Genomic DNA, 26071 nt, shown 5'->3' on the forward strand with positions numbered 1-26071 from the left:
GCCTTTTGTTTTGACTGCGAATAATAGGCAACTGAAAAGCTATTTAATGCCATAGTAGCTGCGAAATAAAACCTGTAATGTGAAGGTCATTGGAGGTTATCAAAACAGTATTAAAAAACTGTAACTTCTGCTTTTGTTATCTCTGAGGAATAACAAGATGCATTAATAATATATGTTAAAACCTGAAAGAGCCTTTTCTGTTATGCTTGTTTGGTAATACAGATGCTTTCAACCTTCATGTTCTATTTGGTAATTTAAATTTGGGATACCTATTTGAGAGTTCTCCAAACTGTAAAATATTCATTTAACATGCAGTAATACAAGCTAACTGCAGTGTAAGCAAATTTTAGGATTAGGCCCCAATCCTGAAATGTGGGCAAACCTCTGTGCCTGCACAGAGCTTGTTGCTAGATCAGGGCTTTCATAGCCATAGTTTGATTATTACAGAGCACCTGGGAGCTCTAGTCATGGACCAGTACCCCATTGTGTTAGATGTTGTACAAAGACAGAACAAAAAGACACTCCCTGTCCCAAAGAGATGTCTACAGAGATAGATGGGGAAGTACAAGGAAACAGTGAATCAATATTGGTCAGCACAGTCGGCAGTGCTCTCAACACACCAGCACCCATTGTCAAGTTTTTTGTAGGCATTGCTGAAAAGGAGAGTTTTTAAGGAGGATAGTGAGGTAGCTTTCGGGATGTGTACAGGGAACTACTCCCAAGCATGAAGGGCAGCATGAGAGAAAGCATAAAGGTACTTTTTTTGAACATTTAACAGGTGGCCAGTTGGAGGTGACATCTTTTCAATGGACCGTTCTGGCCTTGGAATCTATGAATCTTGAGAGTGAATGAGAGAGAGGCCATGCAGGGCCTTGAAAGTGAAGACGGTTTGGAATAGTAGTTTGATTTAAACATTAAAACTAATTCAAAGAACAACATTAGAAATGTTAAATGCAAAAAAATTTCTAGGAAAGGTCTGTGTATCAAACAGCCTTCCAATAAATATAGTTAGACTTCAGTGCTCTTTCTGTACATTGCATTTAATCCTCTAAATGTTGTGGAGTCTTTTAGCGAATAGAATAAAAATGCACTAAATCAAAAAAGATGTTTAAGAAATTAAGCTTCTTGGCTGAATTGAACACTTGTGCCTTTTGTAGGTGGTGGTCATATTGCTGAAAAGCGATGGCTCTCGCTAGCAGAAGTCACTCAAAGCAAAACAGTGCAATCCTGCTTCTATCTTGCTTAATAGTAATTTACTGTCTTTAAAATCAGAAAGTGCTTACAACTTGTTCTTACATCAGTTTTTGTGTGTGTGTGTATACACACACACACGCATGCATGCATTATGAATGCCTTTGTTCAGCAGTATCACCAGTGAACCTGCCATGCTAATGGCAACGTAAATTCTGGATACAGCTAATTGAGTGAAAGGCGTCATAACATAATTTAGTTAAAAACATTTAATGTAACTGACCTTATTAATATTTGTTTCTATCTTTGGTCTTTTTACATAACTTAACAAAACAGTGATGTTGACAAGTTGTTTTAACAGTCATAAATCTTTAACTTTTTGAATCTCAACATCTACCGTCACTAAATAATTATTGTCTGATCCCTTCATACTTTCCTGCAACTGTGAAAATTTAAGCAATAAAAAGCTTAAAAATAAACATTGATATTATCCATCAAAATTATATAAAAAAAATTGAATTCTGCCAAGCCTAATTATATAGGATTAGAAAACAAAGCAAAAGCTGCGAAGTTTAAGAATGGATACAAGTCCTCATGCTTTAGGGCATAAGCCAACTTCTAAATGAAGAGTTTTATGAATGATGTTTTATGAATTTCTAAATGAAGAAATTTTCCTTACAAAAAGGTAGTTCCATAATTGCCCACGTCTTGGTTTCTTGCACCTTACTCTGAAGCATCTGGTACTGGCCACTTTTGGCAACAGGATACCAGATAGAAATTGCCAGGAATGGCCCATGTTCCGACCCCTTTGTCGCTGTCACTCTCACTCCCCTCTCGCTTCTACCCCAAGTTAATAGAAGATCTCTCCTCCCTGCACAGACCTCCACATACACATCATGAGCGCACACACTTTATCCACACATTATCACCAAACAGTGTAATTCATAGAGAATTTATTGTCCAAGCGTATTCTGGCTAAATGATCTTTTATCCTTTTTCAGGCCTTTCTCATTAAAGAACAAAACATTATTGCACCCTATAAAACTGAAAGAGTAAGTAGACATTTTTCATTATTTTTAACAATCTAAGGATTTTATATGAACTATGCTCTTGTTCCTGAAAGAGCAAGATTATTTATTTAATTGCCATCTGAGGTTTATGGGAACAAATGCAAAGTACTCATAATAAGTACTTCTGTGTACTGTATAATAAACGGTGTCTGGGTATTTGTCTTAATGTATGCATGATGTGTCTTCAAAGGTCTAAGGCTGCCATGACTTGGTATTGAAACAAACTTTGAATGCATATAAAAGCTTTTCAATTGCTAGGTTAAATTAGATCAAGGAAAGGCAAATGGAAGAAAATGCAGTGTAAAGAAACGAACTTTTATAAAGTTGCTGTGAAAGAACATAAGCGCTCAAATGCCAACAAACTTCATTCTTACCCAGAAGTTACTGGAAAAGAGTGAACAGGCACAAGAATTGTTTAAATTGCTCAAGATATTCTGTCTTCCTTAAATAAGGGCAAGATTTCAAGGATAACACAGCCCACAAATTCCTGTTTCTATAATGAACAGCAACATGTTTTGGAAATGCTCTCTTGCTCCCTTCACAACTTTTGTAGGTTTTCTATGTACTCTTTATTAACTAGATCTCTATTCATAAAACATAAGCACTCTTGAAAGTTAGGGGGAAACAGTGAAAACCTTGTTGCATTGCTTTTCCCCTGATTCACCAGCAGTATGTGGGTAAGTACAGAAAATAAAACCTTATTGACAGGAAAAGGTCCTTGTGACAGGATGCTGGGCTGGGACTGTTGAACCAGGCCTCTGTCATGCCAGCTCCAATTAAGGGAGGTAGATTGGAGCTGCCTAGAGAAACCTGTTCCTGATTGGCAAAGGGGAAACATCTGCCAGCCCAATTAGCCTGGGGCTGCATAAAAGCCTCAGAGGAAGGAAGCCAAAGTGGGGCAGACAGAAAGGGGGAAACCAGAGAGTGGAAGGAGAGGGGTAGCTCGCTCCCCCCAGTTGCAGAGATTGAGAAGCCCTTAAGGCTGAAACCTCCAAGCTTTAGATGGTGAGAAGGTGGTGGGATTACACACTGTAAATAAACTGCACCGATGATTGCTGAGCCAGAAGGTCTCTGGTTTTTGGAACAGAGCAGAGGCAGACGCAAAGCAGGCCCTGCTACACCCTGTTACAGTCCTGGACAACAACAAACCCAGCTGGATTGAGCTTGACGGGAAGAGATTGAGTCCTTGCCCCAGAGTTCAAATTTACTGGAGGCTGGCTAATTGAGAGGAACTTTTTCAGTCCAGTTCGTGGCCAGTTATTTTTAGGTACTGGAGATGATTTATTTATGTGAGTGGTAGGGAATCATAACTAACACCATAAAGGGATGAAGCTGTATTGCTGCATGTTAAAACAAGAAACCTAGTGTTTCTTCCATAGCTTCAAGGGCTCACTTGTTCTGCTGTTACCAAACCGATCTTCCCCCTGAATGATTACTAATTCCAGACACTGATATGACTACTTTGCTCTGGTACTAAGTTTAGGTGTATGTGTTTTGAAACTCCACTCGTCCTATCCTACATAGCACCTATGCAGTAACACTCTCCAACAGATCAGAATATCCTGAGTTGTTGTTTTTATCTTTCCATGTGAACGGGGAGATGAACTTTTTCTGAGATACCTTTTGCCTGTGATGGCTATAAATAACCCACGACACTATTCTCTAGCATTCGTGTTGGTCTGGCAACTTCCACCTTTTCATATTTTCTGTATATGTATATATATCCTCTTACTATATGTTCCATTCTATGCATCTGATGAAGTGGGCTGTAGCCCACAAAAGCTTATGCTCAGATAAATTAGTTAGTCTCTAAAGTGCCACAAGTACTCTTGATCTCCCAGAGTCACTCCTAGACATTGAAGGAAAGGTGCAATTCCCGAAATGTGCTATAAGGGTCGTCTTATCAGGCTAGCACCAGAAATACTTTGTTGTTCAACCCTCTTTCTCTTCACTCCAACCCCAAGTTCTTTGAGACTTCCTATTTTCTTCACTATCATATCAAACATTTTATTTTTATTTCCTTAGTTGGATTGCTCTCTACCTTCTGTGAACTGGGACTGTAAAACTGAGTTGAACATAATCCAGATCTCACTAGTTCTTTGAGCCTGAAAAGCAGCTCTTCTGCAAAATAAATCTTTCATTGCTTCTACCTGTATCCCAGTGTCACCAAATACCTCTTACTATTCATCTTGCCTCATTAGGTTGTATATTTAAAAAAATCACAGGAGTTTATTTGATATACTTTTATACCATATTTAAGGGTTGTCAGAAGATTCTGGGATCTCCTTGCTGTGATACAATAGAGTGCAGATGTAAAATAGAGATAGTTAAAATTGAACCTTGTTTTTAATGTTCAGTGTTTTTCCATTGTACATATTCTCCTTCCTCATTCAGAGACCTGTATTGCAATTAACTTGTATCGCCTAAAGAAAAGGAGTATTTGTGGCACCTTAGAGACTAACCAATTTCTCTAAGGTGCCACAAGTACTCCTTTTCTTTTTGCGAATACAGACTAACACGGCTGCTACTCTGAAACCTGTATAGCCTGATCTTCTAAGATGTTGTAGATTAGAAACTTTTGTCTAAAAGATATACAGTAGCACTAATTGTATTTTACAATAAAAAGTCAGTCGCTAGATAACCATGTACTGGTTCTAAAGTTACAAATAAATATGTTGACCCTCTGTTTTAGGTGTACAAGCATTTAAAAGCTTTTACTTCTAACTAGGGCTGTCTATTAATTGCAGTTAACTCACGCGATTAACTCAAAAAAATTAATCAGGATTAATTGCAGTTTTAATTGCACTGTTAAACAATAGAATACCAATTGAAATTTATTAAATATTATTGGATGTTTTTCTACATTCTCAAATATATTCAATTACAACACAGAATACAAAGTGTACAGTGCTTACTTTATATTTTTTATTACAAATATTTGCACTGCAAAAATGATAAAAGAATAGTATTTTTCAGTTCACCTTATACAAATACTGTAGTGCAATCTCTTTATCGTGAAAGTGCAACTTAAACAAATGTAGAATTTTTTTTGTTACATAACTGCACTCAAAAAGAAAACAATCTAAAACTTTAGAGCCTACAAGTCCACTCAGTCCTAATTCTTGTTCAACCAATCGCTCACACAAACAAGTTTGTTTACATTTATGGGAGATAATGCTGTCCAGTTCTTATTTACAATGGCACCTGAAAGTGAGAACAGGCGTTCGCATGACACTGTTGTAGCCAGCGTTGCACGGTATTGACGTGCCAGATGTGCTAAACATTCGTATACCCCTTCATGCTTTGGCCACCATTCCAGAGGACATGCCTCCATGCTGATGACACTCATTTAAAAAAAAAAAAAAGTGTTAATTAAATTTGTGACTGAACTCCTTGGGGGAGAACTGTATGTCTCCTGCTTTGTTTTAGCCGCTTTCTGCCATATATTTCATATTCTAGCAGTCTCGGATGATGACGCAGCTCATGTTGTTCATCTTAAGAGCACTTTCACTGCAGATTTGACAAAACACAAAGAAAGTACCAATGTGAGATTTCTAACGATAGCTACAGCACTCGACCCAAGGTTTAAGAATCTGAAGTGCCTTCCAAAATCTGAGAGGGACGAGATGTAGAGCATGCATTCAGAAGTCTTAAAAGAGCAACAGTCTGATGTGGAAACTACAGAACCCAAACCACCAAAAAAGAAAATCGGCCTTCTTCTGGTGGCATCTGTGTCAGATGATGAAAATGAACATGTGTAGGTCTGCACTGCTTTGGATCATTATCGAGCAGAACCCACATCAGCTTGGATGCATGTCCTCTGGAATGGTGGTTGAAGTATGAAGGGACATATAAATCTTTGGCACATCTACCACGTAAATATCTTGAGACACCAGCTACAACGGTGCCATGCAAACGCCTGTTCTCACTTTCAGGTGACATTGTAAACAAGAAGTGGGCAGCATTGTCTCCTGCTGTAAACAAACTTGATTGTCTGAGCTGTTAGCTGCACAAGAATTAGGACTGAGTGAACTTGTAGGCTCTAAAGTTTTACATTTTATTTTTGAATGCAGGGTTTTTTGTACGTAATTCTACATTTGTAAGTTCAACTTTCATGATAAAGAGATTGCACTACAGTGCTTGTATGAGGTGAATTGATTTTTTTTTGTTTTTTTTTACAATGCAAATATTTGTAATCAAAATTATAAAGTGACCATTCTACATTTTGTATTCTGTGTTGTAATTGAAATCAATATATTTGAAAATGCAGAAAACCTAAATATTTAAATGGTATTCTGTTATTGTTTAACAGTGCAATTAATTGTGTGATTAATCACGATTAATTTTTTAATCGCTTGACAGCCCTACTTCTAACAGTATAATAATCTGAAAACTTGTCTCAAAATGTTTATTAAATACTGACTAGCTTGCCAAATACCACTTAAAAAACAAATTTACTCCAACAAAGCTGCATTTTGTAATTTATTGTATATTTGTCATGGCTATGAAATCCAAAATAGTTCAAGAATGCCACCTTCTTTTAAAATACATTTTGGCTAGACAGTGTGTGGTCTTCTGGTACTGTGCTTAATTATAGTCTCTCATCCAGTACTAAACATACTTTGTCTTTGTTAGGGTAAAACTGAATACCTCTTTCAGTTGGATGTTGCTGGGAAGACGGATGATGTTATACAAACTCTACTTCAGGTACAAGTGTTTGACAGCTTTGCAAACTTCACCACCACATCATCTAATTTTGGAATATGTGATACAGGTAGAATCTCTCTAAGCAAATAGTTTGAATAGCTTCACATTCTGAAGGCAAATGAAAGGATTTTAGGACACTTGCCTCAGAGTACTACTGATTTGCTTGGAGAACCTGTGGTAAAGTACACTAATCAAACATAGTGCTCATTTTGAAATCTGCCTTATACGTCTCTCTTAGAAAACTTTTATTTCTTGATGGTGCTTGTCTGCATAGACCACTTATTAAAATGACTTCAAATTTGAACAGTAGATCTGAGTAAAAATTTCTTTTAAAATTAATGCACGTCATTTCTCAGTTAAGTCAGTGTGCAAGTCTGCTGAGTGCCCTCAACTTCTATTGACTGTAGTATGAATCTATATGGTATTTAATTGTAACTCCTTTTTTTAATAGCTCAACCGGGCCTCTCACCTGGACAAGCTGGGAGATCAAGCTGCCATGGTAAATCCCTGACATATTTTAAGGGCATGTTGTTGATGATGGTGATCCAACTGCAATTAGGAACATAAAACATTTTAACCTTTTTTCATTAGATAACTGCTATATTGCAGTCACGTTTGGCTAGAACATCATTTGATAAAAACAGGTATGTTTCTAATTATTTTTTACTACAAAGTTCAAGTGTGTTTAGAGATTAACAAAAGCTAATTAGCTTGTTTAAAGTGTTTAGGAAAACCATGTTTACCACAGCATGTGCATTTTAATTTAGAGGATCTTACTTCTCTTTGCATTATGACTCAGTATTGTAGCACCTTACCTTTAGCAGAGGATGGAAAATTCTCCGCTATAAAGTTAAATTTGTTACCATTTTATACATCTTCAGACTGTTCTGAGTCCTTCTTATCCATGAGTTTCTGGTAGAAATATGGCATTTCTGAACGGACTGTGGAAAATGCAGCAGTGCATGTGAAGCTGCCAATGCTTTAAAATGATGGCTGCTGCAGAATGTGATGGAGACTGTGTAACAACTTCTACTTCAAAGTAGCAGGGAAGATGGGGAGAAGACTCTGGTACATTTTTCAGAGAACCTGTTTTAGGCATGCAATAAGGTGCATGTAAAAACATTTCTAGAGCAGTGTGTGACCATTTCAGTTAAGCAGGAACTAGTGAGAGATAAATTGACTTCTGTGGTGTTTTGTTTTGTTTTGTTTTTTAACTTTTTTCAGATTTCAAAATGTTTCTGAAACCTTGCATATGGAATGTGAAGCAGAAATGGTGACACCACTGGTGACTAATCCGGGGCATGTATGCATCACTGATGCAAACCTGTATTTCCAGCCTCTTAATGGGTATCCTGTAAGTAAATAAAATTTTGTGTGTATTTTTTTTCTCCCCACCCTGCTCTTCTGTGTACCATATATAACTTTTTTTTTCTAGATTACTCCTCGTAAGAAAATGCCTCCTCTTGGAACACATGCAATAAGCACCTACGTAAATGTAATTTGTTGTGTTGATTAAAGTAATAACCATTTAATTTTCCACAGTCTTCCTACGTTGACTGTTCATATGTAATATTATACATATCACTTAAATTACTGGGACTGTTTCTTGGTCTTGACTATTTCATTGAAATGAAAACATAGTTCTTATTTTTTGATTTGTCAGAGAGAGATTATTTTCATTGGATACTGGCCTAATAGCAATTATTAAATTGCTTGGCAGACTTTCCTTGTCTGACTATTCCATGTAATTTACAATTTATAGGACCTTATTCTAAAGTACTGTCCCTGCATAGTGGAGATTTGAGTACATTCTGTGTCTGGTTAAAACTGAACAAGGTTAACTACATGTAGGGGGCTCTCCAGTTCCTGGCCTACTGAACTTTTTTTTTTTTGATGGGAGTAAAAGGAAATGTGTTGTAGATTAAACTGATCATTGCTGCTTCATTCATGGGACTGTTTTTTGTTTGTGCTGTCAAATGGTTAAAATGATTCTAAAACAATTGTTTAAAAAACTGTTCCAGAACCTACAATAGATTACCACTATGTCCTAAAGTCAGATCCACTACCACCTTGTGCTGTGTTAGGTGAAAGAAATGCTATTTTATCTTTGTCCATAAGGTGGTATCCATAGCTAGCAAATATTTTTCCCAGCATGCTTACTCTTCAAGGACCTTTTCCATATTCTGACAACTTCCTCGTTTTGCCTTCTACTGTTGTGTGACTACTGTTTTGAGAAAAATTTCTGAATGACTTATAAACAGTGGAGTTGTCACTAAAGTTGGCTCTCAATCTGGGAAGCAGCTAATAGCAAAATAATTATTTCTCCTACAAAATAACTATTTCTTAGGAGAACAGGGGTAGTTTCTTCTCGAATGTGGAGAATAAATCTTGCCTCCAGGTCATTACATGCCTACAAACAAACAAACAAAAAAACCCCTTGTTTAATTTCCTTGCATGTTACTGATCTCATATATAAGAACCTGTGGAGTATTAATGCTTTTGGGCTATGTCTTGATTTTTATTTTACAGAAACCTGTGGTTCACATAATGATGCACAATGTCCGTCGCATCTACAAAAGAAGACATGGTCTAATGCCATTGGTGAGCTGGGGTTGTTTGCTTTTAGCTACATATATTGCTAATACCTTTCACACTTTTTTTCTCCTGTTGGTAGATTCAGAGAAAGTAACTCCTCTTGCTTTCTGAGAAGTATGAATTAAGAATAGGACTGCAGTTTTCATCCACCATTTGTTTTGTTAGCAAGTTAGAAGTTGTGAACTGTCTGTATGAGGGGTGAGAAGCCTCTTCCATAGTTACTTTTAAAAAATTAATATTTCAGTTTGATGTTAGTGGGGACTAGTCCAGATCTTATGCTAAAAAGCTCTTTAAAGGATTTTACTTAATTTGCTGATTATTCCGATGTGTGAATGAGATGGAAACTTAAGTAAACTCTCAGGTTCCACTGACCTATATTACAGTTATTTCACTGTGAAGTAACCGACCTACTTTCTTTTGTTTTCCATAAAATAATTTGGTTTATACATTAACTTCTGTGACTTTACAGTGTCCAGATTTGGGGTATATTGACATCCCTAATGATTTTTTAAACTACATATTCTTCTGCAAAATGGCCCGCTTGGTAAATGTGCGTTCTAAAGATTATATATAATCTTGAAGTACAAGAAGGAAATTGTGTTAGCTTACATGACTTATGTGAGAGAGTGGCAGAGGGGCAGCACAACAATTCTGCAGTGAGATCTTGGTTGTACACTTTCAGTGTTTTTGTTTGTTTTAACATAATGTAAATGTAAACTCTAGGCATAACAAAATTTGAGGGGAGGGACCCAAACTTTTGCATTGTTTCAGTCAATTAGTATATATTTTATAAAATTAAAATGTGTACTGGTGTATTGTATATGAAATTGTTTGTTAGATTGTCTCATGTGGATCAAATGTGTACAGCTATAAATTTCCTTTCTCTGATTACAAGAAAGTGCATGTGTATGTGGTTGAGAAGGGGAGGAATCTTTACAACAGGCAGCGTATTAGCCAATAGTTAGGCAAAACTGCTGGCAAACTTCTAATATGGGAACAGTCTTAAGTTTTGGATATCACTAACTGGAATGGGCTGTTAGTAACATGGGCAGTAGGGCTTGTCGCTGAATTTCTACATTGTTTTTCTCCTTTAATTTTGAAGGGCCTAGAAGTATTTTGCACGGAAAATGATCTGTGTTCTGACATCTACTTAAAATTCTACAACTCTCAAGATCGAGATGAGCTCTATTTCTATATTGCAACATATCTAGGTTTGAAACCATTTATTTATTAAATGTCCTCCTTCTCCCCCTTGTGGGGAATATGCTGAGTTCTGTTGTCTTGATGTGTGGGAAGAGGTAGGTCACAGTTATGCATCTTTTTAATAGGTGGAAAGTGCCATTCCTCTGTGGACTTTTGGGCATATAGCAGTCCATTTAGAGGCCAGCTGTACCCCCTGTTCATAGGGGTCAGCAGCCTTCGGCACGCGGCCCATCAGGGTAATCTGCTGGCGGGCCGCAAGACATTTTGTTTACGTTGACCATCCGCAGGCATGGCACCCTGCAGCTCCCAGTGGCCGCAGTTCACCATTCCCAGCCAATTACCCCGAGGATCACCTGTTCTATAAAGGTTACTGGGTAGCTGCAGGGGAAGTAGAATGAGAGGGTATGAAGAATAACCGGTTTCTATATATCCGTGCTGTAGGAGCATATATAGGCTGCCCTCTTCCCCTCACTACAGGTTATCATGCTTGCACTGTAACTAGCTAAAGATGTTTTTATTTTTGGTGGAGGTTGGCAGGGGGGTTGGTTTCTAGGAGCCACCCACAGACTTGCATCTAATCTTTGATAGTGTTAAGGGACCTGTCGTCCGCTACGCCACCACCCCCAGGTTGCCTGTATCAACCTTTGTAACGGTGTCTTCTAGTTGCAGAAGGTTGTATCTTCCACCTTGATTGTTGCCTTCTTTGTTTTTTTAAAAGAGATGAATGCCAGCCATTCATCAGTAGGATTAAAACTATATAATGTATTTGTTACCAGACTTGGCCAATATTGTTAGGGCTAGTTCACTTTGTGACGACATGTATTTGTGAAATATTAGGATGCACTGTTGATAGCTCTCTCTTCATCTTACAGACTCAGTGAAGGTGTTAACAGGATTGTCTTAATGAATAACATAATTAATGTTCTGTGAATAATTTAATAAGAGGCTGTCATACAAATCCAAACCCCCTTAGTCTGTGATTAACCCAGTGTGTGTCACAGGGGTGACATAGCAGAATCTACTTAGATATGCTCAAATATAATCAAAGAAGCAGCCAACGTGACAACAGTACCATATTCTGGAAATGGCCTTTCAGGGTTCCTTCCCCACTCTGGGATACAGAAGTGGGGACCCGGTTGTAAGACCCCCTAAGCTTATTTTTACCAGCTTAGCTTAAAAACTTTCCCAAGGCACAAATTCCACCTGAACAGTGAACAGTATGCTGCCACCACCAAGTGATTTAGACAAAGAATCAGGGAAAGGACCACTTGGAGTTCCTGTTCCCCAAAATATCCCCCCAAGCCTTTACACCCCCTTTCCTGGGGAGTCTTGAGAATAATATCTGAACCAGTTGGTTACAAAGTGAACACAGACCCAAATCCCTGGATCTTTGGACACTGAAAAAAAATCAATCAGTTCTTAAAAAAAGAATTTTATTTAAAAAAAAAAGGGGGGGGGGTAAAAATCCCCTCTGTAAAATCAGGTTGGAAGATAACTTTACAGGGTAACAAAAGATGCACAGAACACAGGGGGAACCCCCGCTAGCCTTAGTTTCAAAGTTGCAACAAAATAGGGAGAAACCTCCCTCCAGCAAAGGGAAAAGTCACAAGTTGAGAAAACAAAGATAAACTAATACGTCTTGCCTGGCTGAACTTACAATTTCTGTAATATGAAGGACTGGTTCAGAATGGTTTGGAGGAAATGGTTTGATGTCCGGTCCCTCTTAGTCCCAGGAGCGAAAGAACACAGAAACAAAGAACCCAAAACAAAGCCTCTTCCCACCCCACCTCACCCCCCGATTTGAAAGTATCTTTTGTCCCCATTGGTTCCTTTGGTCAGGTGCCAACCGGGTTATTTGAGCTTCTTAACCCCTTACAGGTAAGGAGGAAGGCTAGGCTACCCTTATGGTTATGACATGGCCTGTCAGCTCAGGCCATCTTTTCCTTTAAGAGTATGGCTTGCATATCCATGCTTCCATTAGAACTGTATTATTTGGTTTTGGAGCTAATGGAGGGGTGGATCTCTGACGGACGCTCCACTCGGTATTCCACAGACAGAGATTGTCCTGTAATAATTTCCTTTTTTCTGTGTGGTGTTGGTATTGCACCTTCATCAAATCTGTTAAACAGGACCTCATTCACAGAAAGGTGAGACCACATTTCACTAATAGATGTTAAGCAGGCACCATTAGTTACTCCATAGCAAAACAAATTCCTTTCATGTAGTCTCATCCCTTAGTAAGCCATGGTCCAGAGTCTTAAGTGTCTTCTCACTGCTAAGAAGAAAATTCTTCAAATACTATAGATGTCATGTTTCTCTTTATTTTCACAAATGTTTAGTCTTTTTCCCCTGTCCATTCAATTGGACTCCTTAATGATTTTTATGCATTTTAAAGCCATAGATAGGTATGTTTTAATTAGATTGTTTAAACTACTACACATTTGGAGTATATAATGTAGTGAAATAATTCAAAGTGCTGTAGAATAGAGAAAAGCTAATTTTATTTATTTATTTATTTATTTTATTAAAGAAAATCATATTACAGAGCAGACGGCTGAGAGTTACATGTTGCAATGGCAGCGAGGTCATATTTCAAACTACCAGTACCTTCTTCATCTCAACAATCTGGCTGATCGGAGCTGCAATGATCTCTCCCAGTATCCTGTATTTCCTTGGATCATAGCAGATTATTCTAGTTCAGAATTAGGTAAACAACATATATAGGAGGAAAAAACATAGTCTGCACATGATGTACAAATCTGAAACTGCTGCTTTTACACTGCATAAATATCATGCCACATCAACCTGAGGTTGGAGGGTGAGGAACAGGATGTTAATCAATGTGCTAATCCCAGCTCTATTATGTCAAACAAGTGACCGTGTCTGATTTCCCCATCTGTAAAATGGGGATAATACTTGATGATGAGGTGTGAAGCTTAACTAATGTTTGTAAAACCTTTTGAGATGCTTGCTGAAAGAGCCACATTGTCCTCTTCCACAAGATTTTTTTTTAAGAACGAGCCAACAATATCTGGTGGTCAATAATCTCAACAGCTTTCTGCATTTTTTTTATAAGTCTACATGGACCAACCATATGATAGTCTGGCATGGAACAGACTGATAAAGTACAGAAGAAATGTATGCACCAGGTGTTGCTAGACTGGGCCATCACCGCTTTCTGAGAAACACTTCCTAAAAAAGGAAAGTTCAAGGCAGGGTACTAACTGTCAAGGTTAGTGCCTAAACTGGCTTCCTGAGCAAGGTTCTAATTGTAACCTGTTTGTGTTGCTGGTAGCTTGCCCTCCTCAGAGTTGTGAATGCCTTTGCCATTAATTGGCCCAGCGTGTCTTCGCTTATGCCTCTCAGCTTCCACTCAGACACCTCCTATTCAAACAATGTTGTCATGACACAATGTAGGTGTCAAGTTATTTAAGGGATGATAGGGGGGAGATACGCCATTTATCTGTGCCTCAAGGCCACTGGGGACAATATTAACAGATGGGAGATGTTTGCCCAATCGTAGTGCTGTGGAACATATAATGTTAGCAAAATCCTACTCCAGAGCTAGCTGTTATGTGCAACTTTTAGATAAGTAGCTGAAAAACTAATGTTGGGAACAGGGTATACAGTCACTTAGGGCAAGTCTACACTACAAAATTAAGTCAACCTAAGTTATGTCTGCATGTAGCCACCACAGTAATTTAATAGCTTTTGCATGTCCACACTACACACCTTGTGTTGGTGGTGCATGTCCTCATCAGGAGCACTTGCACCAATTTAACTGTGAGTGTAGGAAATTGTGGGACTGCTTCTGAAAGGCAGCAACAATTGATGTAAGCAACACACTGACACTGTGTCGCCCTAACTACATTGAACTAAGCGCTACGCCTCTCATGGAGGTGGAGTTAAGTCAGTGTGATGGGTGAGTTACATCAGTGGGAGCTGCTTTTTAGTGTAAGCTGCCTTACGTTGACCTAGCTCTGTAGTTTCAGAGTAGCAACCGCGTTAGTCTGTATCTGCAAAAAGAAAAGGAGTACTTGTGGCACTTTAGAGACTAATACATTTGTTAGTCTCTCAGGTGCCACAAGTACTCCTTTTCTTTTAACTCTGTAGCGTAGGCCATGCCTTAGTGTGAGAGCTTCTTGTGCCTGTAGGAAGAGGAGGAAAATGTTTTAAAATATTGGTTTACAAGTGATTCCTATCTGTGGGAGCAATCCATACAGATTAATTTCTTTTCTCTTTTAGATTTGACAAAGCCTGAAACATTCCGGGACCTTAGTAAACCAGTTGGTGCCCTGAATAGGGAAAGGCTGGAAAGACTACTGGTATGTGGAGTTCAGTTTTTTTTGTTCTATAATTTGTGACCTACAAATCTTATTACTAAGAGGACTCAGTTTTCCATCTAGCATCTCTTGTGAGGATGAAATTTGCACAATACAAAAATAAAATAAACATGCTTGTATGACTTGTATTCAGATATTTCTAGGATTATTCACTGTATTTCCTATGTTCTGCAATTCTTAAAGCTGTTGTTGAAACGTAGACTACAAACATTATCGGAAGCAAACTCTACCTGTATTAAGTTAGTGTGGTGTGGCATTCGATATATACATAATAGTGCAAACTTAAATATCTAAAAAAGAAAAGGAGTACTTGTGGCACCTTAGAGACTAACAAATTTATTTAAGCATAAGCTTTCGTGAGCTACAGCTCACTTCATCGGATGCATTCAGTGGAAAATACGGTGGGGAGATGAACACATCCGATGAAGTGAGCTGTAGATCATGAAAACTTTTGCTCAAATAAATTTGTTAGTCTCTAAGGTGCCACAAGTACTCCTTTTCTTTTTGCGAATACAGACTAACACGGCTGCTACTCTGAAACCTGTCATTAAATATCTAAGAAGCACTGCAAGTAAAATATGGAACACAAACTCTTTAAATCTCATTACAAATATGAGGCTTTATGCCTCTTTAAAATGAAGTCCAGTAGGTAGTTAACTGTTGTGATTGCTTTTCCATGGATGCTACAACGATTAGCTATATAAAACCCTATGATAGATGGATAGATTACAATGCATAATGTAAAATAAGTGTGTGTGGATCAGTCAAATTATTTTTTAAAAACAGAAGAATCTGTTTTAACAAACACTATAGTTACAAATTAAGGTAGAACATAGGCACATGCTTCTAAAGCCATGTCTATATTTAGGTCGGAAAAACTTGTGTCGCCAGACGGGGTGATTTTTCACCCCTCTGAATGCCATAAGTTTTGCTGGCATAAGTGCTTGGTGCACAGCGCTATGTCTCCCACTGACATAGCTACTGCTGCTTGTTTAGGTAGTTTTATTATGTCAACAGGAGAACTGTCTCCTGTCAGCATAGAGTGGCTACATGAGCTATCTTACAGCGGCACAGCTGTATTGATACAGCTGTGCCACCATAAGCTTGCTAGTGTAGACATGGCCTAAGTCTCTAAGAAAAAGGGTTTAATGGGGAGAGGAAAGGGGGGGAATATTTTAAAAAAAAAAAAAATTGCGCACACATGGCAAAAGACCAGGGTAAAAAGTGATTACAGTTATAGACAATGCCACATTAGAAATTCTTTCCCATTCCACATCAGGAAGGAATTTTTTTCATGAGCAATCTAACATATAAATGAAGTGTTTGAAAGATCCCCGTCTCTTCACTAGCGTTAGGCTTCATGATTGTAAGACTTAGACATAAAGCTGCAAAAACACTTTAGAGAATCCTAGTATATTCTTTATAGAACCTGTCTTATTGGCAAATTGGCAGCATTAAGTTATCATAAAGGAACAATCATATGAAGAATATAAATATTCTTCAATAATTATCCCCATGCTGCTGAGCTACCTTAAGAACACTGGGACAGGAAATTCTTGCCAAATCAGTAGCATCTTTACTGGTGAAAAAGAGAAAAGGGTTTTAAAGAAATAAAGATTCTTAATGCAAATTCTGACTTCCACCCCTAAATTTCTTTGATTGTATGCTGTGAATCAGTTGATTGCTTTATTTGTATTGGAATACATTCTAATTTCAAAAGGTATCTTGAAAATATTAGTTTCTGCTAATAGATACCATTGAGTTAGAGTTGCATATGGAGAGGCAGCATGTCCAAATAAAACACTTAAAAATCACTGTAGTTATACATGTTTGGAAACTTACGTAGATTCTTAGTCTATGATTGTTATGGATGATTTAAAAAAGTATAACCTTTAACTTGTCCTAAGATGTGAAGAAGAGCTACAACACTGAATTTACAGAAATGCTTTAAACTTACAAAAATGCAAACTGCCAATGTACCTTGGTGTTTTTCCACTTTTAGCCTGCTCTGCTCTTTTCAGCTTAATAGGAATGTATTTCAGATCTTGTGTATAGAAAGACACACACACACACACACACACACACACACACACACACACACACACATATTCTTTCCTGAGATTAAGTATCTGCAATGACACAATTTAAAAGCTTTGTATTGTGTTTTTATCTGAATAATAAGAAGTGTTTAATCCTATCTTAAGTTTTCTGATAAACGTGTGTGTTTGTTTAATACAGAAAAAAATACTATAATTTTTAACAGTTTGTCTTGTTTTCAATATGTTGCAGACACGTTATCGGGAAATGCCAGAGCCTAAGTTTATGTATGGCAGCCACTACTCATCTCCAGGTTATGTTCTGTTCTATCTTGTTAGAGTTGGTAAGATTGCTTTCATTGCAAGTCTTTTGAATACCTGGTGGGTTTGAAAATAGCAGCATTTGGACAGATATGACTTCCATTCTTATCTCCCCAGCACCAGAGTACATGCTTTGTTTACAAAATGGAAAGTTTGATCATGCTGACAGAACGTTCAATAGGTTTGTTTAAATTGAATTTAACAGATTTATTTTTCACTATATAATGGTTTCCTTTAAATTGCATACTTATATGGGGCGTAAAGTCCTTTCCTGACTGATATACCATTGACTTTATTATGTCTAGTATTGCAGAAACCTGGAAAAACTGTCTGGATGGTGCAACAGACTTCAAAGAGGTAAGTAGCCAGAAGCTACTTGAGGTCACATTACCTGAGTGCTCTGTCCTCCTTTTTTCCAGTTCAAAATTTTTAAATTTTCTGTTGTTTGCTTCCTTATGGAGGTGAAGACTGCCTTGCTATGCCTAGTTTGAGCCTGGCACTGAAGATAGGTTTAAATTCCTTCTCTTAATGTTCACATGGCTTCTGGTGGGCTGCTTTCCTTTTTTTTCCCCCCTATTTTGATCGGATCATTGGTTGAAGATCATGAGATTATTCTACCAAGTTCTTTTCCTCACTAAATGTAATTGGGACTTGACTTTTATAGGGCAGCCCATTTTGAGGGTTTAGAATTATAGTGCATCTTTTTTTGGTATCTTCTGTTTTTAAGCATCATAGAAATATTGCATTTGAGGAGTCTTAAAAGCCTTCTCATTGTTCTTAATGTCTTTTAAAAAACTAAAGGAAATCTGTCAGGTAGATGTTTGGAGCTGGTAAATTATGCTTCACTGACATCAGAGAAGCTTGAATTGAGAAAGGAGGCTTTTCTTAACATTGCAGTCCAGTTTTCCACTACAGAATTAGGAGTGGTTAATTATATCTGATCTGAAACTGCTGGCTTACCTGAAATGCTTTAGAACCTTGGCCTGATATGTTTGAGTCAGAGTTCTATTTGCTATTTTCAGAACTTTAAAATTGAATCTATACAAGACTTAGCTTTTTATCTACCTTTAAGATGCTTTGGGGGCTTTCCAAAATGTTGACAAGTTTGTAATACTGTAATGTTACAATACTCCATGTGTGTTTAGCAGTGTTGTTTCTGTATATGTATTGATTTATTTAATTTAAAATTATAAAAAATAAAGGAAATCCTGAAATGTTTTTCTTCCCTCCCTCTTCCATCCTCGCACTAGCTGATTCCAGAATTCTATGAAAACGATTCCAGTTTTCTAGTAAATAGTCTGAAGCTGGACCTAGGGAAAAGACAGGGTGGAAAGATGGTTGAACATGTAGAACTTCCTCCTTGGGCATTAGGTAATGGCACTCTGAATGCTTTTACTAAACTCAGTACTGCATACAGTTTACCTTCATTGTTTTCAGACTCTTGGAATCCTTTGTCTTCCCCTTCCCCCCCCCCTCAATTTTATTTTTATCTTCTGTTCTATTTGCTGTTACAAAAACTTAAATAACAATAAGTGCAGCTATTGGAGAGGAATAGTCTAAAGTGGCTATTAATAAATGAAGATCATATTCTTATATGAATGTATAAATCAAATACTTTTTTCAAAATGTTACTAAATAGCTGAAGTAGTGTTATTTTAATAAATCTAGAAGGTTTCTCCTTGGAATGTCTGTGGGGGTGAGAGAGAGGAGAGTTCAGCCACATTTAACAGTGGTAGATTTCTGCACTGATTAAACTTTCTCTTGTTAGATCCTGATGACTTTCTTCAGAAATGCCAAAATGCCTTAGAAAGCCAGTATGTGTCAGAACATCTCCATGAATGGATTGACTTAGTATTTGGCTACAAGCAGAAGGGAAGTGAAGCCATTGCAGCCCACAATGGTAAATTGTAAAATTCTCTAAAGAATCACTTTTTTGACATTCTAGCTAAACTCGGATGGAAAACGTAACTAGCAAGGTTTCCATGCTGCCCTGCGTTCTTTTGAACCTGCATCATGCCTGTGCTTGATCCTTCAGTAATTGAGAAAATTGCCAATCCTTTTCCACTGAAAATAGTGACTCCTCTTCTAAAACTTATTCCCTTTCTTGTAATGTCTGTCTTCCCGGAATACAGTATATAAATGAGAAATGTTTGATTATGTATTGTGTGTAGCTGTTGCACTTAAAATGACAGTCAAGGGAGACCGACAATATTTTTGTCATTTACTCAAGTCAATGATAATAGTCTCTTGTGTAGTTTAAAATGGGGCTGGCACACAAACCATTTGTGTATTTCACATTTCTGCCCAAAAGTTGCAGCATGAAACTTCAGGTTCATATGGGTAACATTGGTTTCCAAGAAGAAAGTGAGAGGGAAGGGAAAGGATAAATAGGTCGCTGGGCTTCTCTCTGTGTGCCACTCTAGCGACAATAAGTCTTTGACTCACTTATGATGTTTCCTCTTTTTTTAAAAATTTTTTTGTGATCTTTATTTTGAGTCTTATTGCTCTGTCTTTGCTGTAATTAGCCCAGAATATTAAGACATTGTAAATACTGAAAGAAAAGTAATACATTCTTTTTTGAGTGACTGAAAACTGTTTTGCAGCATCAAAAGCAGTTCTTTCATGATGAAGTTCTCTGAATTAAACTATTGAAAGTCTGCTACATCAGAAATCTGGTGTCTCGTTTAGTTGGGTTTTTAATACATTAACTGACTTCTCAATGAGGAAACACATAACATTTTGCCAAACCAAGTGGATTTCAGAAAGAGAGGGGGAGTGGATAAAACACCTTTATCTGTTCTAAGCATCTTCCCCACCACACACATTCTTGAGTTTCCTTTATAACCACCTCTAAGCCAAACAGCCATGTAGTCAGTTCTCTCCGGTCTTGTTACATAGCTTCAATTTAGATGTAGCTGAATGTGAGGCACATGTAGCTTAGTTGTACTAAGCTAAGTTTTATGTCTCTGAATTACATTCAATGTTTATCTTCCTGGGGAGCAAGAGATTGAGATCTGAAATCTATTCTAGACCTATTAGCAATTGAGTCCTTCAGAGATCTAATGAGGAAGCAATAATTGGGGGGGGGGGGTGTTAATACTGAACTAACCCTAAATCACCAAGCCTCTCAGTTTATCACTTAATCACAGTTTACAAAATTCTCACTTTCTTACAGATATGGGATTAGTCCACTGTGATGATGGGCTCTTATAATGATGTAATAAGATCACTGTTGTGTATCCAGTTACTGAGAGTCTTTGAAATCACAGAAAACATGCTAGTGAAATGCACAGTCAGGAAAAGTTGTGTCTGAAACTGTTTTTTCCTCTTTGGCCTAGCTCATGCTTTTTCTGTTTGGCTTGAAACAAACTATAACTTGCAGTAGGTGTGAGGTGGGTGGAATTGCCTAGATGTGTAGCACAGTTAAATATTTATGTGGTTTACAGTTCATGTGTGAGTTGAAAAAAATAAGGCATGTTTATCTACGTTGTGCAAATGGCTCTCTTTCCCGCTTCTTTCAGTGTTTCATCCATTAACTTATGAAGGTGGAGTGGATTTGAACAGGTAATTAATGCTTATAAGCAATGTTTGGTAGAGGCACATATTAAATATCTCTTTATCCCATAGAGTTCCCTGTTAACTATCTAAGTGCTCCCAACAATTGAGGTAGCCATTCTGTTTTGGACTCCAGAAGACACTGACCACCAATCTTACCATTGTAACAAAGGTTGTATTGAAGGACTAAGTTCTCAAATGTCTGTGCAGTCTGAGATTTCAGTTACACTGATACAAATTGCTATATTTGCAGAGTAGCATGCATGCAATTATTGCTTTTGTACACACAATCATGGTTATGTGCTTGCATTGCAATTCTCCGGTCAACTGTGTAACAGGTCAGTTGTGTATGCCTTTACTGTGACTGTATTTTACAGCAATAACTGCACACATGTGCCTACATTTTCAGAAACAATCTTTCTGTCTTAAAATATTTCACTGAACACTTTGCTTTTCTTAAGTATTATGGACCCCAATGAGAAAGTAGCTCTGTTGACGCAAATCTTGGAGTTTGGACAGACACCGAAACAGTTGTTTACAACTCCTCATCCCCGGAGGATAATACCGAAGTTCAAAAGTTTGTCTAGAACATCGAATCACAATGTTTCCATAGCTGAATCTCCAGGTAAACGTGTAAAAGAATGGTAGTTATTTTTTGTGGTGTTATCTGAAAACATAACTGACTTGACCTTATTTCTGGGAGGGTTGTCTTTTTTGTTTCAGAGGTTCATATGTTATATAACTTGCTTGGCTGCTTTCCCTGTAAGTCATGGAGAAATAACTACCCGAACCAAAGGCTCTGACAGAAAACAGACTTTTGCCTGGCAACTCTTTTTATTTTGTTTTTAAACAATCAGAAACGGAAGCATTGTCTTGTTGAGCTCTGATTATTCAGTTTGCCTCTTAAAATTGTTTCAAGGGTTTAAATGAACATCAGACTTTACTTCTGTCATCGATATACAGGCCTATAAATATACAAGTCAATAACTCCTGCAGTTAATATGCAAATTACAGCACTCAGTTTTTCTATTCTATGTGGTGGTGACTTTACCAAAAAAAAAAGTGAATTCTGTGACCTGTGAAGTACCAGATTGACAACAGTGGCAATCAAATTAGTATGTCCGCAGCATAGGTATGGGATGCCCACTGGCAGTGCAAGCTCCACACAGTGTCCCACTAATGTACTTTTAATCCTGTCCTGGAAGGATCACCTCTAGGGTGAGAGGGTAATTCAGTTCCTATGTCCACTCAATCATTTAGCCACCACTGAAATGGCCAACAAGGGTGCCAGTCAAGATGGTGGCTCTTGTGATGTGAACAGGGGGCCACTTAGAATTGGATTAAAATGTGAGACCACGTATATGCTTAAATCGGTCTCTGTACCAGATGACTGTAGGGTAGCTAATGTAGTGCTGATTTTTTAAAAAGGCTCCAAAGGGGATCCTGGCAATTACAGGCTGCAAGCCTAACTTCAGTACCAGGCCAGCTGGCTGAAACTCTGATAATTCTGCTTGTTACTAGACATTTAGATAAACGCGATATGTTGGGAAAGAGTCAACGTAGCTTTTGTAAAGGGAAATAGCGCCTCCGCAATCTACTGGAATTCTTTGAGGGGGATCAACAAGCATGTGGGCAAGTCATTACAGTGTACTTGAACTTTCAGAAAGTCTTTGACAAGGTCCCACTCCAAAGGCTCTTAAAGTAAACACTCCTGGGATAAGAGAAAAGATCCTCTCATGAATGACTAACTGCTTAAAAGATAAGAAACAAAGGGTAGGAATTAATTATCAGTTTTAACAATGGAGAGATGTAAATAGTGGGGTCCTCCAAGAATCTGTACCAGGACCAGTGCTGCTCAACGTATTCATAAATAGAGGGGTGAACAGTGAGGTGGCAAAATTTGCTGATGATAAAAAATTAATCACAATAGTTAAGTGATTGCAAAGAGTTTCATGGGGATCTCACAAAACTGGGTGACTGGGCAACAAAATGACTGGCAAAATACATTGTAATGCACATGGGAAAAAATATTCCCAACTGTACATACAAATGATGAAGTCTAAATTATGAAGTCCAAGAGATCTTGAAGTCATTATGGATAGTTTTCTGAAAACATCCATTCAATATGCAGCAACAGTCAAAAAAGCTAACAATGCTAAGAACCATTAGGAAAGGGTGGGTTAGATAATAAAACAAAAGATATGATAATGATGCCACTATATAAACGTATGGTATGCCGGTTTCCTGGGGTTATCTGAACCCAAAAAAATGGTAACTAGTGTTTTCTAGGCAGTTTCAGGACATAAATCACTAGGGACATAGCTCGTCTGTCTGATAAATGATTGGTGTACACACAAGTGCTTTCAACCAAAAATCCTTGTTTTTATTGAGTCCAAAGCATACATCTAAGATAACAATAGTCTTGAGCACCCCCAATATAGTTACCCAAATAGATGGAGATTGTGTCAAGTGGTCAGCAGTACATTTCCAGTGGCCAGCTTTTCTCCTAGCTGCGGGGGAGTTGTATGTCAGTCTCTTAGCTCATCAAAATCCTCTCCAAAACTTCTCCAAATTGCACACCCTAACTAATTTCTTTTATAGGTTGCTCAAAACAAAGCACATAACTCATAGTAACCCCTAATGGGCAAATAATTTCCATAGCAACAGCCAGAAAAAAAAAATCTTATTAGCAAAGCAACTCCCACACCCAGATCCAAGGTCAGCTATCCACACTCCCTCCCCATCTCATGAGTCTGTCATTTTGTCTCCTTGTCAGCAACAATGAAGCTGTACAGCTGTTTTGTCTGCTCCGGCAAAGGCCAAATTATTCCTGACTATGTGGTGGTCTCACTTCCAAATAATGATGGCTGAATACACAAAATGGCTGCGGTTATGTTAATTACAGTTTGTCATAACATGCCCACACCTTGAATACCATATGCAGTTCTGGTCATCCCATCTCAGAAAGGCTGTATTAGAATTGGAATGCAAGGTGCAATTCCAAGATGCAGAGAAGGTGTTGGAATTATTAATGTTTATGAAGGGTATTAGCATGACACTAATTTAACCATAAATTCCTTTATTAAATTCAAAGGTCACATGGTATTTATACAATTGCTCTGAACATGCCTATAAAGTCTGTCTAATAAGCAATTTGCTACACCTACAGTAACAAAACATTTATAGGCATTTGCTCCAGATACTTACAAACTGGCTAAATGCATCCATATTGGTTGGTTCCAAAGTGGTCAGGCAGGTATTAGCAATGAAGCTTTTAAGAGTTTCCTTTCTATACCTCTTAACAAACAAATGATGATGTCCTTTCCAATTACTGACTTCAGCTAAAGACCAATTTGGGACAAATCCCCCTTATTTGCAGTCTTAGGAGATGGTAAATTTTATCTGGATTTTCTCCCCAAGGTCTTTCCTCCCTATCTCTTCCCCTCCTTGCTGATCAACATTTTTTCTTTTGCATCTGGTTCACATCGGCCCTCATTTTTTAAATAAGACTGGTGCGTGGGTCGTATTGGCTCATCTAAAACTGATTCTGCTTCCCGCAGTTCCCATTGGCCGGGAACGGTGAACCGCGGCCACTGGAAGTTGTGAGTGGCTGTACCTGCGGACGCTCAGGTAAACAAAGCGTCTCACGGCCCGCCAGGGGCTTACCCTGAACAAGCTGCGAACCAAGTTTGGGAACCCCTGAGTCTGAAGCAACTGGCATTGACTGCTATCAGAAGAAAGGATACTGGGGCTATATGTACCATTGGTCTGGCCCAGTATGGCCATTACGTTCTTATACTCTGTCAGCCAATAACTATGCTTTTGACCACCATCTTAGATTTATACCATTTTCCTCATTCCCCTATTGGGTGATCTTTAACTTTGAAGTAAAGGAGTGACAATACAGGTTGCTATTTTAAGTAGAATCTCTCTTCCAAATGACTCTCCTAGAATTAATTCTAAAATTATGTTGGGTGGTTTGTCAAAATAAGATTCTATTAAAAAAAATTCTAGAAATTTAAACATTTCTAAATCGTGCTATGTATTCTCACGGCTTGGCAATTCTTATTGACTTGGTGGTATTCTTGGTAGCAGTTGCCACATAGTTAGCTCATTTAATTTCTTTAAACCCCCATAACCTTTGAAAAACATAAGCCATAATTTTAAACCTACAACTTTACAGAATTTGACTCTTAAATACATGAACATAAAAGTGGCAGCCAGTCATAACAGAAGAACATACTGTCTAAAAACTTCTGATCCATTTAGGAATTAACCAGAAGATTTCTGGCTATTTATGTTCTTGAACTTCTGTCAGTAAATATTGTGGGACAGTTAAACAATCTGTCATAAATTCTCTCCTCTCTATAATAGAACTGAAATGATAGAGATGCCTTTTTGTATCATTTAATGTATTCATATTTGGTATAACTTCAACTCATTTATTATCTGAAGTCTTATTTTTTTTTAATTTTCAATTTATGACTTCTCATTTTATGGTGGTATTTTATTTTAGTTTCTCCAAGTGAAGAATCTTTTGAAGATTTGACAGAAGAAAGTATAATGCTTGCATGGAACAACATTGCCAAACTAAAGTTAGATGAGCAACATAAAATTCATAAAGAGTAAGTCTTTGTAGTGTCCTTGTCTGTGGTATAATTATTTCAAAATCTATTAATCTCCTGTAGTCATCCTGATAGTTATTGGATCACATGTTTATCTGGATGCATTGTGTGAAGGAAAGCTTCAAGAAGGTGCATTCCTTCATGAGATTATCTGGTTGTTTGGCAGTGAAAAATGAGTTGTATACTAGGAATGGGCCTGATATCTTAACAGTCATCTTATTATTGGCTGACCCAGTAGAGGCTAAATGATTTAAGTGGGCGTGAGCCAATTTAGGCTTTCACCAACTTAGGCAGGTCCTTTTTGGTTAGGTTTGAAGCATGCTGGCAGAACAATGTGGGGGGCACTTGCACTGCTCCTTCTAGTTCTTTGGCAAGGTCTATTTTGTCTGTAGAATTGTGATGCGCTCTACAACAATCATCTTAAT

At 37.7% G+C, this 26071-nt stretch overlaps 1 protein-coding gene across 5 annotated transcripts in view; it reads left to right on the top strand.

Moving 5' to 3' along the window:
• NSMAF (neutral sphingomyelinase activation associated factor) overlaps positions 1 to 26071 on the top strand; it is a 57107-nt gene that overhangs the window by 16827 nt on the left and 14209 nt on the right. For 4 of the 5 annotated variants that reach the window (XR_012638036.1, XM_074944339.1, XM_074944342.1 and 1 more), the window contains 17 exons: positions 2193 to 2243; positions 6897 to 6968; positions 7420 to 7467; positions 7560 to 7612; positions 8193 to 8322; positions 9498 to 9569; positions 10666 to 10774; positions 13297 to 13473; positions 15012 to 15091; positions 17399 to 17489; positions 17584 to 17647; positions 17772 to 17823; positions 18717 to 18837; positions 19235 to 19366; positions 20988 to 21030; positions 21483 to 21646; positions 25538 to 25646. Coding sequence is in view for 4 of the 5 variants with exons in the window: in XM_074944339.1 (XP_074800440.1) it covers positions 2193 to 2243; positions 6897 to 6968; positions 7420 to 7467; positions 7560 to 7612; positions 8193 to 8322; positions 9498 to 9569; positions 10666 to 10774; positions 13297 to 13473; positions 15012 to 15091; positions 17399 to 17489; positions 17584 to 17647; positions 17772 to 17823; positions 18717 to 18837; positions 19235 to 19366; positions 20988 to 21030; positions 21483 to 21646; positions 25538 to 25646 (1568 nt within the window). In the remaining variant the exon portion in view is untranslated. Of the gene's footprint in view, positions 1 to 778; positions 888 to 2192; positions 2244 to 6896; positions 6969 to 7419; positions 7468 to 7559; positions 7613 to 8192; positions 8323 to 9497; positions 9570 to 10665; positions 10775 to 13296; positions 13474 to 15011; positions 15092 to 17398; positions 17490 to 17583; positions 17648 to 17771; positions 17824 to 18716; positions 18838 to 19234; positions 19367 to 20987; positions 21031 to 21482; positions 21647 to 25537; positions 25647 to 26071 lie in introns of all 5 variants that reach the window. The other variant, XM_074944340.1, reaches the window with a different exon arrangement.

Source organism: Natator depressus, chromosome 2 (assembly GCF_965152275.1).
Source record: "Natator depressus isolate rNatDep1 chromosome 2, rNatDep2.hap1, whole genome shotgun sequence".
NCBI lineage: Eukaryota > Metazoa > Chordata > Testudines > Cheloniidae > Natator > Natator depressus.